Source organism: Chenopodium quinoa, unplaced genomic scaffold, assembly GCF_001683475.1.
Source record: "Chenopodium quinoa cultivar QQ74 unplaced genomic scaffold, ASM168347v1, whole genome shotgun sequence".
In the NCBI taxonomy this organism is placed as follows: Eukaryota; Viridiplantae; Streptophyta; class Magnoliopsida; order Caryophyllales; family Amaranthaceae; genus Chenopodium; species Chenopodium quinoa.
Window position 1 is genome coordinate 3,553,332 of NW_018745065.1, and position 15,855 is coordinate 3,569,186.

Sequence of the window (15,855 nt, forward strand, 5' to 3'; positions counted from 1 at the left end):
ATTTAGAGAGCAAAATAAAATTTTAAACAAGTCTAACTTAATAAAATTTTCAAAGTGCAAATAACCAAAATAATTCCAAGAACCATTCTTAATTAAATTGGTTTAGCTTGGTGCAACATAAAATTGAGGCAATTTCTCAATTTCAATTTAATCAATTTAAATTAAACTTGAGAATTTGACAAAGTAAAGGGAAGTTGGAAAAATATGAACTTTTAATGTTCAAATGAAAATTCCAACATCTAAATTTTGTGAATCCTTGAAAATTATATCTTCCAACATGAAGATAACCAAATTTCTATCACAAAAATCGAAACTTTATGTTTCCAATCAACTCAAAATGATTAAAACATCAAAGTTTAACACAAAATAACATGGAATTTAGTGGTTTTTAAAGTTTCAATCACTTATCACAATTAAAGATTGAATCTTTAACACTTATGGAAGCCTCAAAATTTAAACTTTCACACTAAAAAGCAATTAGTTTGCAATTATGTGAAAATAAATCAACCTTTAAGCATCAAATACTACCAAGTAAGTGTGCTTTAAGGGGACATAAAATTGCAGAAAATAATGCAAATAATCAACCATATAATCAACAATTTATGCCACTAATTTCAAGGTTAGAAAAGACCTAAAATTTTTCGTCAAAAACGAAAAACCCCTCGAAAAAGGCATTTCTAGTCAGAATTTGGCTAAAATCACAGTCAAGCATCATTTCCAATGCCCAAAGTTGGGTATTTATAGGGAATGATGGAGTATGAAAATCTCTCCCATCAATGTGGGACAATGAGATTTTTCTCATTTTATTTTAAAGCTAAAATAAAATTATTATGCAAACTAGTAATAAATCAACAAGTGTCAAGCATACATGAGAGAGTAGGTGAGGACCACTTGGAGATGGGGACCAAACTTGCTCCCCACTCTCTCCCTCACCTTGTGCCACATGGCAACCCACTTGCTCCCAACCTTCCCCTTATACACGGCCCTATGGCCCGAGCCAAGCCACGAGCCAAGCCCGAGCCCGGCCCAAGCCCAGCCCGCAGCCAACCCGCATCTGGCCCACACCCAGCCCGCACCAGCTGCTGCTGTGGCATGGTGCGGCTGCGACTGTTGTCGTGGTGTGGCTGCTGCCGTGGTGCGGCTGCTGCCGTGGCGCGGCTGCTGATGTGCCTAGCCATGGCTGCAGCACGGTGCGCCGGCTCGTCTTTCCCCTAGCATTCGGATGCTCGGGGCACTCTGATGCTAGGGTATTTTCGGGAATATTGTTGATTTATTATTATTTTGCGCGTCTCGTCTTTTATTATTTAGACTCGACTTCCGACGATCGGTTTCGACGCTCTAAGCTCGAATTACCGACGTCTAATTATTTAACACTCGGGCGACGAATTAATTTCTTCCGAATTAATTCGTCGAGTTGGTTCGCATATAATTGCTTGGGTGTGACCCGAAGGGTTCAGTCAAGATTAAGCTGTAATATTAATTATATTAATATTACTGATCGGAAGCGGCCTCCACCCAGGCATTCCGATCACTTAACCTTACTGAATATATTAGCTTTCTAATAATTCTGAACCCGCTATCAGAATAATACACTTGTTCGAAGGACACTATTCCTTTCAAACATGTATGTTGATTAATTAGAAGGTTAATCGTATAGAAATTACCTTCAGTTTCATTTGATTTGGATGTTTGTGCTGAATTTGAATCAATTAATTTACGAGGAACCACTTGATTGTCAATTGTTTCTTCTGCATTGTCAATTTGATTACCTCCAAAAATTTGATTACCTTTAGTGTCAGGATTATTATTATCGTAAAAAAATTGGAACAAATTCATCTCCAAAGCTCTTTGTTTCTTCTTCTTCTATAATCAATCGATTTAAGTCGATTTCAACAAATGAATTTGATTTCTCAAAATCACCTAACAATGGAGTTTCAACTTGCCTCTGATTTTGTAGAAATTTGTGGATCACATTACTGCAATTTGAGTTATTGAAGTTCGCTGATGTATTCTCCATTGATGATCAAAGCCTCAAGATACTTAAATTAGCGTTTTCTATCTGCATTTTCTCACCTTCTCTCTCTTCCATTGTTATTCTGCGATTTCTAAGTTCGAGTTTTTTATTTTCACGAGTTTTGTTATAGAAATTAAAAAAAAAAAAGTATTTCACACGTGTGGCAGCCGCCGATTTACAATAAATTTATTGTAACCGAGGGTACCTAAAATTTTTTGCAAAATAATTGTGGTAAAATCAAAATGATTCTGGAAAATGAAAGCATGTAGTGGATGACTAAAGTGATTGATTAAATTTAAGGGTACCTGATTCAGAAAAACAAGATAAGAGATCGAAGAGATTGAGGAACATACAAGTCAAGCAAGGACGACATAATTGAAGTCCATTTGAGAGTGCATTTCTTCAAGGATTGGACCCAGAAGCCATGCATTATACATAGGGGCGGGGCAAAGAATTTCGGGACCCTGTGCAAGATCTTAAAATTGAGACCCTGAAAAAATCTCAATTACAAAATACTAATATTATAAATAATAATAATAATAACCGAGAATCACAGTACAAATACAAAAATTTTTTAACAGTCACTTAAAAAGTGCAACTCTTCTAGCATATTTTACAAAAATATTAAACTACAAACTCAGGGTTTGTTCTGTTCAGCTTAATTTCAGTTCAGTTTAGTTCAGTTCACCTCCAATCAGTTCAGTTTAGTTCATTTCAGTTTCTAATTTCCTTCTCTCATAAAATATTCATTTCAGCTCTACTTAGTTAAGTTCAATTCAATTCAGCTCAACTCTAATCAGTTCAGTTCATTTTAGTTCAGCTCAACTCAGTTCAATAAATCAGAACATGCCCTAATTGATTTAATTGTTGTTATTTGAGACTCAACTTTGTATAATAAACTCTCTGAAAACCTTGAATGTGAGATTGAGAGAGAATAGATATTAGAAATAAAAGAGGAGAGAGAAGCAAATAGACATAATAAAGCTAGAAAGAGAAAGAGTAATAATGAATAAAAAAAATCTCCAGGTTTTCAATAATCGTTGAAATGTAACAATAAAAAATATAAAAAAAATTACAGTATAAAATGTAACCATTTTATAGTTAGTAGGGGACTTGGGAATATGGGATACAGCTTGCAAAGTATGACTTTTTATTATAAACTATCCTTTTGGCCCGTGCAATGCACGAATTGTTCACCGAAAATTGCATTGTGAGATGAGTTAAAAAATATCAATAAGTCATTATAAGTATAAAGTGTAATCGAAAATATGATTAAAGAAATTATATTGTTGGAATTTTAATTGAAAATGAGGCTTAAATAAAGGAGTTGAAGGGGCTAAAATTAAATAGAGAAAAAGGAAAAGGTTGAATTGAAAATAAAGTGTGCATGAAAGATAAAATATAAGTTTAATAAAAGAGTTAAAGAAAGAATAAAAGCATTAATAATGTAAGAAAACATGTAGCACTTGGGTTAGAAAATATTCCAACCCCTAACCTCCCTTCAAAATTAGTTCCTCTTTACTAGTGAACCAAGGAAATCATTGCAACATGTCCTACTCATGATACAGTTATATCTAATTCTGGGCCCCAAAAAATACGGGGCTGTCGCTCAACCGCACTTTCGCTGTCCTTGATTGTACAGATGCAATTCTTTGATTCGATTCTTTTGATTTCAATTTCTATTTCTTTAAAATATTTGAGGATGAATAAGTGCTCTACTTCCCCCTTTCTCCAAATCAAAATCAGGATTTTATTTATAACTTCATCCACTTAATATATCACCTAATGAAAATCACTCTTGACTGGTCAACGGGAGTATCGATCTTTCTTTATTGCCCCATCAAATATGGCAAACAAACGCAGGTCAACTCCTTATCTATCTGTTTAAACTGATAAATTACAATCCTTTCATATGATGAAAACCATGAGAATATGAGACACTTTGAGAAGGAGAACAGGGAAGATGGAAATAAGGGAGGAAGAAGGTGAATAATCATTCAAGCCTTTAATTTAGGCAGTTGATGAGTGGGAGGAGAAAATTAGTCTAACCATAGTAAGTCAGATTAATCAAAATTTCAATTACTTAAACGTTTGATTAATGTTTTACTTACAGCAGTTAATGTTAGATTAGTTTGAATGTACTATTGATAATCAAAGTTTAATGAAGTATATCACAGATAAAAGTCAAGGCCACGAGTATATACATAAATTCCCTAGGTTCTTCTTTTTTATTAAATTTACCAAAGAAAAAATAAATAAAAAATAAAATGTTAGCAAAGAAAATTACCTTATAAAATTAATAAAATAACTTTCATATCATTTGAGTGTTTTCTTTGAGTTAGTAACTTATTATGCACGACTGGAAGTGAAGGGGGTGAAATATGTCCTAAAAGACTTATATATGCCACTTGCAGTTATTTAAACACAAGTAAAAAAATAAAATTGATTGATTTTCTGATAACTTGACATCTCTTATGGGAAAATGGACAGAAAAAGAATTTAAAAAAAAAAAGGAAATGTATTGTATTGTTGGATAATTGAATAAACAAAACCTCTGCAACAAATAAAATTATTAGTCAATTGCATATTAATGACAACATTTGTCAATTAGCTCCTACTCAGAAAGTACAAAAAGCGATTTGGCCTGGAATAAATATTAAAAATAAACGTATTTCGGGAAGGGCATGAAGTTGTCTCCGGTGACAAGTAACGACCCTCCTACCAACAATTCCGTGTATACTTGTATCGATGAGCTCGTCTATAACTGCAGCTTCTGCTCCACGTTAGACCTCAGCGAACATTGGGGTTTCAAATGCAAGCAACGAATATAACTTCTGGCGTGGCCAAGTTACTCATCAACTACATAAAAGTATATCAGACAGATTTTTGCAGCATTGGCGAATAAGACATGAGTGTACAGAATCAAACCAATCACCTCTCTGAGACAGAAGCCACTTTCTGATTAATCATGGCTTCTGCTGTACGAATTGCTCTAAGTGAACCAGTGATTGTCACTTTCCTACAGTTAGTAGAGCACAAACAACGCAGGTTCAATATAGCTTCCCAAAAGAAAACAGGATTTGTGACGTCAGCAGGTTATTACCTGTTAGATGTACCGGACATGAAATCACCTCTGTCTGATATCTTAATTCTCGCTCCACTAGCCTAAAGTATAAAATAATTAGCGATAATACAGTATAACAATTAGCCATTCAATTTGCAACAAACAAACCTACCTGACTGATTTCAAGTATGTTCCTTCCACCGCGTCCAACAACCACACCAATATGCTCATCAGCAACACCAATCGTCAAGGAGTTACCTCGATCTTCCTGCATGTGAGCAAGCATCTTGGATATCAAAAGAATACAACAGTAGATAACACACAAGCAACTTGCCAAATTCCATAAGCCCTTAACCACTGCTTCTGTGATGTTGGACCATATAATAGTTGAACACTATTATTAAGATGCCGTGTAATCCTGAAACAGTATAATCAAGTAATTCATTTCTAGTTCATTCCAGACTGTGCACCACAAGAAAACCAAAGCCCAGACGGTGAAATGTAGCTCACCAAGGGGGATGAGAAAATTGGGTATCACTGTATAATGAACTGGCGAAAGAGTAAGATTTTTATAGGTAGTACAATATAATTCAGTGAGTAGTATCATGAGGAAGATAAATGAGCTAGTGAAAGGAAAAATGCTACTTCTTTGTCCCTCTAATATGGGTCCAGTTTCCTTTCTAGTTTATCCCATTAAGTTTACCCGTATCATAAAAAGTCACGAGGGGCCACAATTCTAATCTGACATACACTGCTTTTGGTCCCACCAACTTTCTCTCAACTCCACCAAACCAAACCAAACCAAAAATTAAATGGGGAAATCTTAGAGGGGCAAAGTGAATAATAAGAGCAGTGTGAGACAAAACATGTTGAATATTAATGAGTGCTTCTCTTCACGTTCTTTTACAGTTTGGGAGAGATTGAGAGACCAAGGCTTATCTTTTATTGTTCTTATTATTCCATAAATTAATTACGTATCTTCAATTCTTCTATTAATTTTCATCTACCCACTTTATATATTGCCCGATTATGTGAATCCATATTCCATAACACACTGGTTCAATTCTACAGTCTTACAAAATGCAATCAGATACAATCTGACTGATTTATCCATGAGCTTGACATAAGTGATTGTCAGGTAAAGCTATATGGTTTTAATTCAAAAGGTTAAATAAAAGAATAGCGCAAACTAACTACCTTAGAACATTCAAAAATCACACAATACAATAGGAAAAGGAAAAAGAATTATGAGCGGTTTGAGCGCTCATATTGCCAAGCAAGTCACCCTAAATTTTCAAGTTGGCCAGGTTTCTACTCCAGCCTTGAGAGAACCATTAAAACTAGATCCAAATAGATGAGCTTATTTCTTAGTTATTCTCCAAAAGTCAAGTTAACCAGAGAAAATTAAACAGCAAAGTTCAATATAGTCCCTCCAAACAATATGTACACAAAAGATACTAAATTCATCGAGCACAAAGAAAAAATTGGGAACAAAATGAACCTTGTTACTCGGATATCTTGCCCCAACACCATTTGGTCCATAATTTGCATTGTATGTTGCTGTTCCAACTGGAGGATGCACATATGCATATGGCACACGGTGAATACCAGCAAACAAAACACCTAACAATGCAAATTAGAATAATTCACTGGGATTCAATGTATTCTATTATAAAAGCAAATCATTAAAGAGGAAAATAGGAGCTACATAATTCCATACGCTCCACAGAGGGATGGGGGCACCAAAAAAAAACAGAAGAATTTCAAAAGGCAAACAGAGAGGGTAAGAAACCAACTTCATATTCTAAAAGCATCCGGCAGATAGAGATAAGGCAAAGCAGTCATAAAAGAATAGCTCGTTACTGTTGAAAATGAAGAATTTCAAAAGGCAAACAGAAAGAAAAGAAACCAACTTCATATTCTTAAAGCATTCAAGCACATAGAGAAAAGGCAAAGCAGTCATAAAAGAATAGCTCAATACTAAAAAAATAATATGGGTCAGGCAGAGCCCCCTTTTCTAGATCCTTGGTGAGAGAAGGTTCATACAAGATTAAATAAAACAATCTTAGGAGTTGTTTGGTTTGCACGAGGTAAACGGAATGGAATCAACAGAGGGAAAGGAGGAGAAAGGAAAAAGCTAATCCCTAAAATTTGTATAGTTTTTTGTTTTACATAAAAAAAAAGAGAATCACATTTGCAACCACCACTACCCTCCTCCTTCTACAACTAGCTCTACCCTTTCAATCTTACCATTCACCAACCACCACCACCACTTTAGCCACCGCCCTCCTCACGACCTACCACCTACCACTGTCTATCCTGTTGTTCGCCCCTTCTGCCACTGATTTCCTCCCTCTTTGCCGCCGTTGATGCGCTCTTCTCTGTCAATATTGTTTTAAAAATTTATAGATCTAGTTACTAGGTTGTTTATAAGGTGTTACAGATTTTTTTTAGATGTTTGGGGGTAATTAGGGGTGTTTATGTTGAGATATAGGGGTTTTGGGTGGTTTTTGTGGTGAATCTAGAGATTTTGGAGATTGATGGGTGGTGGTTGTGGGGCTAATTTCGAGTTGGGTGTGGTGGTTTTCGAGGAGGGTGAGTTTTTCGGGTGGGTTTAAATTGATTTGAGTGGGGTGGTTTTCAAGGAGGGTAGGTTTTTCCGAGTGGGTTGAGGATGATTTGGATGGTGAAGTTGGCCAGTTGATGGTGGTGTTTTCGACAATTGGGCGGTGGTTAAACAATGGTGACGGTGGCTAGGAGGCGGCCATGGTTTCTGGCGGTGGTTTTAATCGGTTTTGGTCTCTAGCAATGTATTAAAAAGCACAAGGCGCACTGAGGCGAGAGGGGTTCTGTTGCGCCTAGGCGCACCTAGTGCACCTCTTTGATGTGAGGCACAGTATATGGGCAGTTAAAAATTTTTGGCTAAAGTTTGCCTCAAGTGTGCCTTGGGTGCGCCTCGTGTGCCTCATGTGCGCCTAACCCAAAACGCCTCGCCCACTTAATTAAGCGCTCACCCTTGATCGCCCTGCGCCTCATTAGGCGCGCTTTTTCAAACACTGGTCGCTAAGCGTTAGTTTTTGGGGTGGATGGTGTTTTCAATGTTGGTCAAAGGTAGTTACAAAGGTGTCAATGTACTTGGGTGAAGAGGAGTATGGGACTTTGGGGGAAGGAGTGATTCCCTGTGGGGGGGGGGGGGGGTAGAAATAAAAGTAGAGGAAAATGGGGTAATAGGAGGGGTAAAGGGAATGATTGAATGTGTAACAAACATCATCAAAGGGATATAAGGTAAATTTTACCTTTCCCTTTCTTAGATACCCCCAACCACACAGCCCCTTAAGGAGAAAGAAGTTAACCGAGAAAGGGAGGCTATGACATTATCATCCAATTGGTATCTTGGACAAACAGGCTGGTTGGACGAGTTTCAGGTTAAGCTAATCTGCAATTTAGAATCATATTCGGAATAATCCGTTCAATCTAAGTTGTTTTGATTGCAATAATACTTTAGCTATGCTTTTAATTAGTTTATTATTATTATAAATGAAATTTTGCATTAAACCACCTTTTATAACCCTTTTTATTTTTTTCAAGAAACCATCTTATAAATTATTTTTTTTGTAAAAACATACCTTAATCTAAATTTTTTTTTGCAAGACCACACCTTTGGCCGGAAAATAGACTTTGACATTGTATTTCGGGGTTGACCCGGCCACGCGTCTCCCCTGTGACACCCTAAAACCACTAACCCTCCCATTCCCTCCGCCACCCAACCCCAACCCCAGCCCCAGCCCAGCCCCCCCCCCTCCCCCTCCCCAGCCTGTAGTCGGCGACCACCTCTCTTCTTTGTCGCCCGCGACCATATCCCCTCCCTTTCCCCATTCCCGTCCTTAAACCTAACCCTCAAGCCCTAAACCTAATTCCCAAACCCATTTTTCTACCTTTGTGAAGCGCAACATCCATGGTGGTTGACGAACAACGGAGTTTGGGTCTGGGTCAATAAATCGAACGGTGGCGCTATAGGTGGAAGAGGAGGAGAGAATTCAAGGGCGGTGCTTTAGGAAAGTGGGTGGTGGTGGATCTCGGGATTCGGGTGGTGAGAGTGAAGGAAGTGATGGTGGTTAAGTGGAAGAGGAGGAGAGAGAATTCGTGGGTTGGGGAAAAGGGAAGGGAGCAGGATCGTCGGTGCCGAGGTAGGGAGATGGTCGCCGGCGCCAGTAGCTAGCAGGGTAAGCTGGCAGGCAGTGGGTGGGGGAAATTGGTTGGTTGGGTTTTTGGTTGGCTATGGAAAGTGGTTGGCCGGAAAATTGGTTAAGTGGTTTTAGAGTGTTATGTGTGAGGGTCAAAGTCTGTTTTCCAGCCAAGGGTGTGGCCTTGCAAAAAAAATAAAAAAAGATTAAGGTGTGTTTTTGCGAAAAAAACTTTATAAGGTGGTTTCCTACAAAAATATGGTTATAAAAGGTGGTTTAATGTGAAATTTCCTATTATAAAATTTTAATGATTATAGGTCATATTATGTTTTAATCTGATCAAATCTAATTGGATCTTGTCAATTTCAATTCCAGATACAAACCAAGTTGTCTTGCTTTAGGTAAAAGTCTAGTAAATTTTATCACTGATGAGGAGATGGGAAACAGATTAATCTTGCAACTCAGATCTTGGTGCACCTAATAAATAAAAAAGAGAGAGAGGGAGAGAGAGAGAGAATACAATAGTAGTCAACCAAAAATGTCAATTAATTTTTTTTTTTTTCCTTAAAAAAAGATCTGCCCAAGAGTTGATTTTAATAGTGACCAAAAACACTACCTGTCTACTTGAAATATGCTCCTCTCATGTCTCATCTGACCTTCCAGTTTCTCCTCTACCAAAATTCCCAAGGAGGAAAAAAAATACAGCCTATAATTTTGGGGACAACCCTTTTGGCTACCAATAAGAACACTCCTGTAGAGTACTTCGACTTAGGTCATTGGACAAACTTTATAGTTTCATACTCAAAATTAGAGTAATATGCCAAAACAGAACCCTCCAAAAACATTTTGTGGGGAGCTGTGCCTATTGTTTTGAACTTCCACCCTCCCACCTACTTTCTAGTTTAATAGTTACATCATATGTTTACACTTACCAAGAAACCATAAGATAAGCAATATCATTACTCGGCTTCAGTCAGCTTTAAAGTTCCAGTTCAAAATGGAAACTTATAAACCTATGACAAGATAATAATTTACATTATCATGCACTTAAATAACAAAAACCGTTATATTATCAATATGTTCCATATCTATCACTGTTTAATTCTGATTTGAAGGGACAGTGACTATAACCAACATAGAAAATCTTGACTAAATTTGTTGTCTGCACAGCTTAACAATTAACATCCAGACATTAAAGACAACAGTGTAGAAGAAGGTTTATAAAAGAAGACCACTTCTAAATACATAATTAGAGGGACCGATCAGGTGGCACAGTCATACCTGGGTATGAAAGAGGGGCATTCATGGACTGCATGTAAAGGGAATCTTCTGTTAGCTTGGACAAAATCAGATCAATAGCTCGCATCTGTTCCTCAAAAGAACCTGTCAGTGTGACAACTCGATCAGTCAACCCAATATAGTTATTGTCTTGGGGAGAAATCTTTATGCCGGCTTGAGAGTCTTCAATAATCGACCTGTTTACAGTAAAATTCTAGCTCAGAAACCAAACCTTGGAAGGCAATGCCTACCATAAACCATTAGGTGAACTAATACATACAACCTGGTAATAAAAAAAAAATCGTTAATGAGATACTACAAAAAACAACTGATGTCAACACATGCACACATAAATGCGTGCACAACACATCCTGAAAGGATTTTTGCATGTGCCTTTTAAACTATAGATAATTAGATACTATATACAGTTCATACAATATACAGTTCATGTTAACAGTTTTGCAATTCATAACCTCCTCTTCTCTTTCCCTCTGATTTCAAACTTCCTAAATAATAATTACACTTAAACAATAACTACATAGACCAAGGAGGACAGAAAACAGAGCGTTAAAAGTGGGGTATGTGTAAGAAAAGTAAGGGAGCATTTGTTTGGGGTATTTTAGAAAGGTTAAGAGGATTATCAGATAAATTTTATCATTCCTTTTCCCCTCTCCTAACAGCCAAGGTCATCTACACCTATTCCTTCCCCCCACCCCGCTAATGTTTCACTCACTTTTTTCTCATCTAATCCATAGTCACATCTACCCATCTTTGACCAACATTGACCAACAACGCCACACAACACTACACAATGCAAGATTTGACCACTACAGTCATCATCATCCGAACCCTCCAACCTAACCACCAATAAATGGGTTGAAGTAAGGAAAAAATGTATTAAATGGGGTGTGCATAAGAATAACTCCATAATTCAGGGAAAAGCAAAAAAGGAACGGACAAAGTAAGAAGCATAACCAACAGAAAGGAATAAGGGTAGTACATATCATTCAAAATAAAGGTTCCCTAGTAACAGTCAAAGTGTCGGGTAATGATTTCACACGCATATACATGAGTTAAATCAATTGTCCAACATGTGTAATTTAATTAAATGAAGAGTCCAAATAACATAGCTTCTCTTTCCGAATCAGAAACATTAAAGCAAAGATTAATAAGCACATACAGAACTAAGAAAGTGACGAAATACAACGAAGACAAATATGTATAAAGTAGATTGGTTATGTAACAGATATGTCATAGTTCTCATCACCAAGCATTTAGACTTTTATCCCTCCATGGTTCTTTGCACGATTCTGTTTATACAAACCTTCATTATATATCATGACTTGTTTATAATTATCACCATCCTTAGTTTTCTTATATTAGATTTTATCATTTTCATTTGTTACATGTTTTTATTCTTTACCTTCACTTTGTATCACATTAATTCCTGTCCCAAATTGAAATAAATAGGGGGGGGGGGGGGGGAGGGCAAACTACATTCTGAATTTCATGAACTCTGATGTGCCAATGGAGAGAATTATTTGATGTACAAAATTAACCAATTGACTAACCAACCAAAACTGTACCTAGCTTTGTAATATTAAATAATTCGTGCAGAAGTTAAAAGTTTACCAGTATATGCATATGATCAGAAAAAAAAAATGCAATTGGGGAAACTTCCAAGATTAAGAAAATCTGATATGACATACTTTATGGTGGCTCCACTCTTGCCAATAATGGCACCACAGCAGTTATTTGAAACTACAAGTCTAACTTTAGATCTTTGGTCAGCATCATCACCATCTTCAGATTGAATCTGATCAACATTAAATTTCTGAGAAGAATTCATTCACTATGTTGCAAATTTCTTAATTTTCCAGCACGACTTTACCTCACTAAGCAATTTGTTGAGAATAAGGTCCATAGCCTTCAATACATCATCAATCTTTCCAGATATCATAATTATTCTGTCAGCTGTCCCGGGATAGTATTCCTGATTGCGTGACAACTGAATTCGAGCCCCAGAATCTTTCTGAAAATCAGTGATCATTGACCCACCTTTGCCAATAACTGAGCCAGCGGCAGCATTTGAAACAAGGAACTTGAGATATGTAGGCTTATCCATGTCTTCTATATATACATACATACATAATCATTAATATAAACAGTATATCATCAGGAAAAAAAATATGTAGCAACAACATTAACATTTCTTTGCTGAAACACGCAGCAGATTTAATTATAAAAATACATAAACATTCATGATTCCAAATTACTCAGTTACTCATATGCTCAAAACAATGGTTTTAGTTGTTCTCATTTAATAACCAAAGATAGGGGTTGAGTAACAATCAACAGATGAAGCAGCAAACTGGAAAAGTGAAGCAGCAATGAAGCTGCAACAAACAAAACTAAATGGAACTGAACCATTGTTGGCTAATAAAAAAACAGGTAATTAATGTTATCAGTTTCGTCAAATTATTTTTCTTGGTGAAAAAGGTCCTAGCCACAGAAAATATCTTCTTACCTGTTCTAAGATCTACAAGTCTACAACCCTTCTCAGTTTACTACACAGTATTTGGAATGCAGACAAGAACTGACAAGTCCCGAATCTAGGCTTCTTCATTGTAAATTATTTAAATTACCAATAAATTAAACATTTAACATTTAAGTTGCAAAAAAGAGTACATACATATATGATTGTCTTTATTATTCATTTGCATTAGATAACTTTCATACTAATATATGATTCAGATAATATATTCATATTTATTGTTACGAGTACTCACGGTATCAAGCTGCTCAATACGCAAACGCTCATCAATATATTAATCAGAATGCATCTCTTATTACAGCCCATAAGTAATATGGAGTAACAATAATCTCTGAACTATTTTTTTGATAAAAACACAGCTGCAAATAATCTATTGATCTCATAATCCAGCATTATTAGCTCTCATTTTGCATCCTCATTAAAAATTTCACCTCCACCCTATCCTCGACTTCGTATAACATTACTTCCTTCGAAATCTCTCAATTTATGAATGGCTAATCCAGACAAAGGAATACAAGTAGTAAATTTGGGAACAAAAATTCCATTTACATAGTTTCGTCCTATAATTTAAGGGTTTGCAGCACATTAGCAAACAAATTTGACTCAATTATCAAATTAAATCCTTCTCGCTTCAGAATATCACTACCAAAATTCAAGCATTTCAGTGAATAGATTATAACCAATAGTTCAACAATCAATTCACCTTAGAAGAACCCTAAATTGAATCTAATCAACGATTAACATTAGATTGTGAAATTGATATTCGACGATTAAGAAAGACATCTTACCCTAGGCTTCAATTGAAGAGAGAAAGGTCAGAAAGCTGCTTTCAACGCAGAATTCAGAGAGCCGCTTCAATGGAGGAAAGAGACAGGGAGGGGTGCACGTGAAAAGCTCCAATATCCTCTTAATTCACACTCCTTTCTTTCATTTATTTATTTATTAAATAGAGCCGGTCTCTTGCTGGGGTTATATTTCCCAGCACGGGGGTGTTTTGGTATTTTTGCATGGGCTTCAATTTAAGATGTATGTATTGCCACTATTCTATACGTATCACACTACTAATATATAATATGCCTCCCCCGTTTCTCGTTGGTTCAATTCCCGCTTTTCCTTTCTTCTACTCTCTCTCTTCTTTGAAGCGAGCTCTGTAAATCTGTTCATTTTCTCATCTCTTCTCTGATAATCTGAATATTGTTGAGTAATTGAACTCTTTCAATTTTAAAGAAGACCGTGTGGATTGTTGGGGAAAGTGATTTTTTATCAGAAGTTCTTCGACGAAAGAAAAATTTAGAGAATTTCGTGCGCAATTGATCGACGAAAATGAGGTGTCGAGGTGAGTCTCTGAATGATTATATAATTACTGTTACAATTGCATGTGACTTACTTGGTTAGCAAATTTCAAGCTAATACGTTTTTATAAATTTTGAAATTTAGAAATTCCTAATTTTGAAATTTAGGTTGTTGTATGTTCTTAGGTTTTGTTGTTGATATTTTTGCAGTTGTACTAAATTTAGGTTGTTGTATGACCTAAGTTTATACTAAATTTCGGTTTTATACAACAATTTAGTTGCTTTTTACTTGAAATATCAATAAAAACTTAGCAGAATTTAGGGTTTCATGATAATTTGTGATTAGGCTTGTGATAATTTGTGAATTAGGGTATTTACTCCTAAAAGAGGTCCTAAATTAGTAATAAGTAATATAGATTTTAATAAGACTAAAATATAAATGACAAGAATTCTAATAGCAAGTGATATAGATTTTTATTGTGGTTGTAATATGATTGTATTAATAATATAAATGACAAGAATTCTAATAGGTAATAGGTTTTAATATGGCATTTCTTGGCTCATCATTGAGATTATGGCACTGATATTGTTGTTTATAATGTTTAAGCATGCCCTAAAGTAGTCAATGAGGTTAGGTTTGCTCCTCCCTGTAGCTAATAAGTTAGGCTATAGTGATTATGATTGTGTTAGACTTTCAGCAATGATTGAGATCAAAGTAATGGCAACTTTAGTTAATGGTTTTTTTAGTCTAAATTAATTCTGATTGTTCTGATTATCATGTTGGTTCTTGTCGTTGTTTGTTGCAAGTGGGAGAGGTGGTAGTGTTGTGAGAGGTGGGAGAGCTGTGAGAGGAGGTTGGAGAGCTGTGAGAGGTGGTATTGTTGGGAGTCTTGGTAGAGGTTGGGGTGGTGCTGGGAGAAGGGTTGTGAGAGATGAGAGAAGAGGTGGTGATGATACACCTTTTGATCCTAATTTAGAAGAGGAAACTTCATCTGAAACGTATTCTGCGGGTGATAGTGAAGAAGAAAAAGAATCTTCAAGTAGTAAAAATCATAGAGGGGCAAAGTTGCTTTTACCTTTGGCAGTAGACTAACTAACTATACTGTTGTTTTTCCAATGATTATCTATATTTGTTTTGTTTACCAATGTAGGTAAAGGCCAAGGGGAATGCCAAGGGGAAGGCTAAGTTGGTGAAGCCGAAAAGCGTGATAAAAGACATTAATCCGATTATTTACACGGTATTTTTATGAGTTTGCTTTGTATGTGGTTTTATTTAGTTCATTTTGATCGATATCAGCTGTATAAAGTATTCTGAATATCGTTTCTTATTATTTTTGTTTGCAAAAGGATAATTCTAAAAGCGTAGGCGGTAGGCTAAAAGAGGTCGGGAAAGTTATCGAAACGTTCCAACAATACGAGAAGATTGTATGTTTGTTGAGAAATTTGTTGTTTTGTTTTGAAGCATTAAT

The 15,855-nt window shown here is 36.0% G+C and overlaps 1 protein-coding gene across 3 annotated transcripts; it reads right to left on the reverse strand.

Moving 5' to 3' along the window:
- Nucleotides 1-4,443: 4,443 nt before the first annotated feature.
- Nucleotides 4,444-14,038, reverse strand: LOC110709338 (protein BTR1-like). Of its 3 annotated transcripts, none has more exons than XM_021887552.1 (9): nt 13,883-14,038; nt 12,432-12,670; nt 12,250-12,356; nt 10,544-10,737; nt 6,580-6,647; nt 5,251-5,346; nt 5,118-5,179; nt 4,950-5,033; nt 4,444-4,873 (listed from the first exon to the last, which is right to left on the reverse strand). In XM_021887552.1, exons 2-9 carry the CDS (start codon nt 12,663-12,665, stop codon nt 4,870-4,872), a joined length of 849 nt encoding a protein of 282 aa, XP_021743244.1. In that variant the 5' UTR covers nt 12,666-12,670; nt 13,883-14,038; the 3' UTR covers nt 4,444-4,869. The 3 variants fall into 3 exon arrangements, with proteins under 3 accessions (XP_021743244.1, XP_021743243.1, XP_021743242.1); XM_021887551.1 differs by having other exon boundaries at nt 6,580-6,701; nt 12,432-12,667; nt 13,883-14,037; XM_021887550.1 differs by having other exon boundaries at nt 6,580-6,701; nt 13,883-14,036.
- Between the last annotated feature and the right edge of the window lie 1,817 nt (nt 14,039-15,855).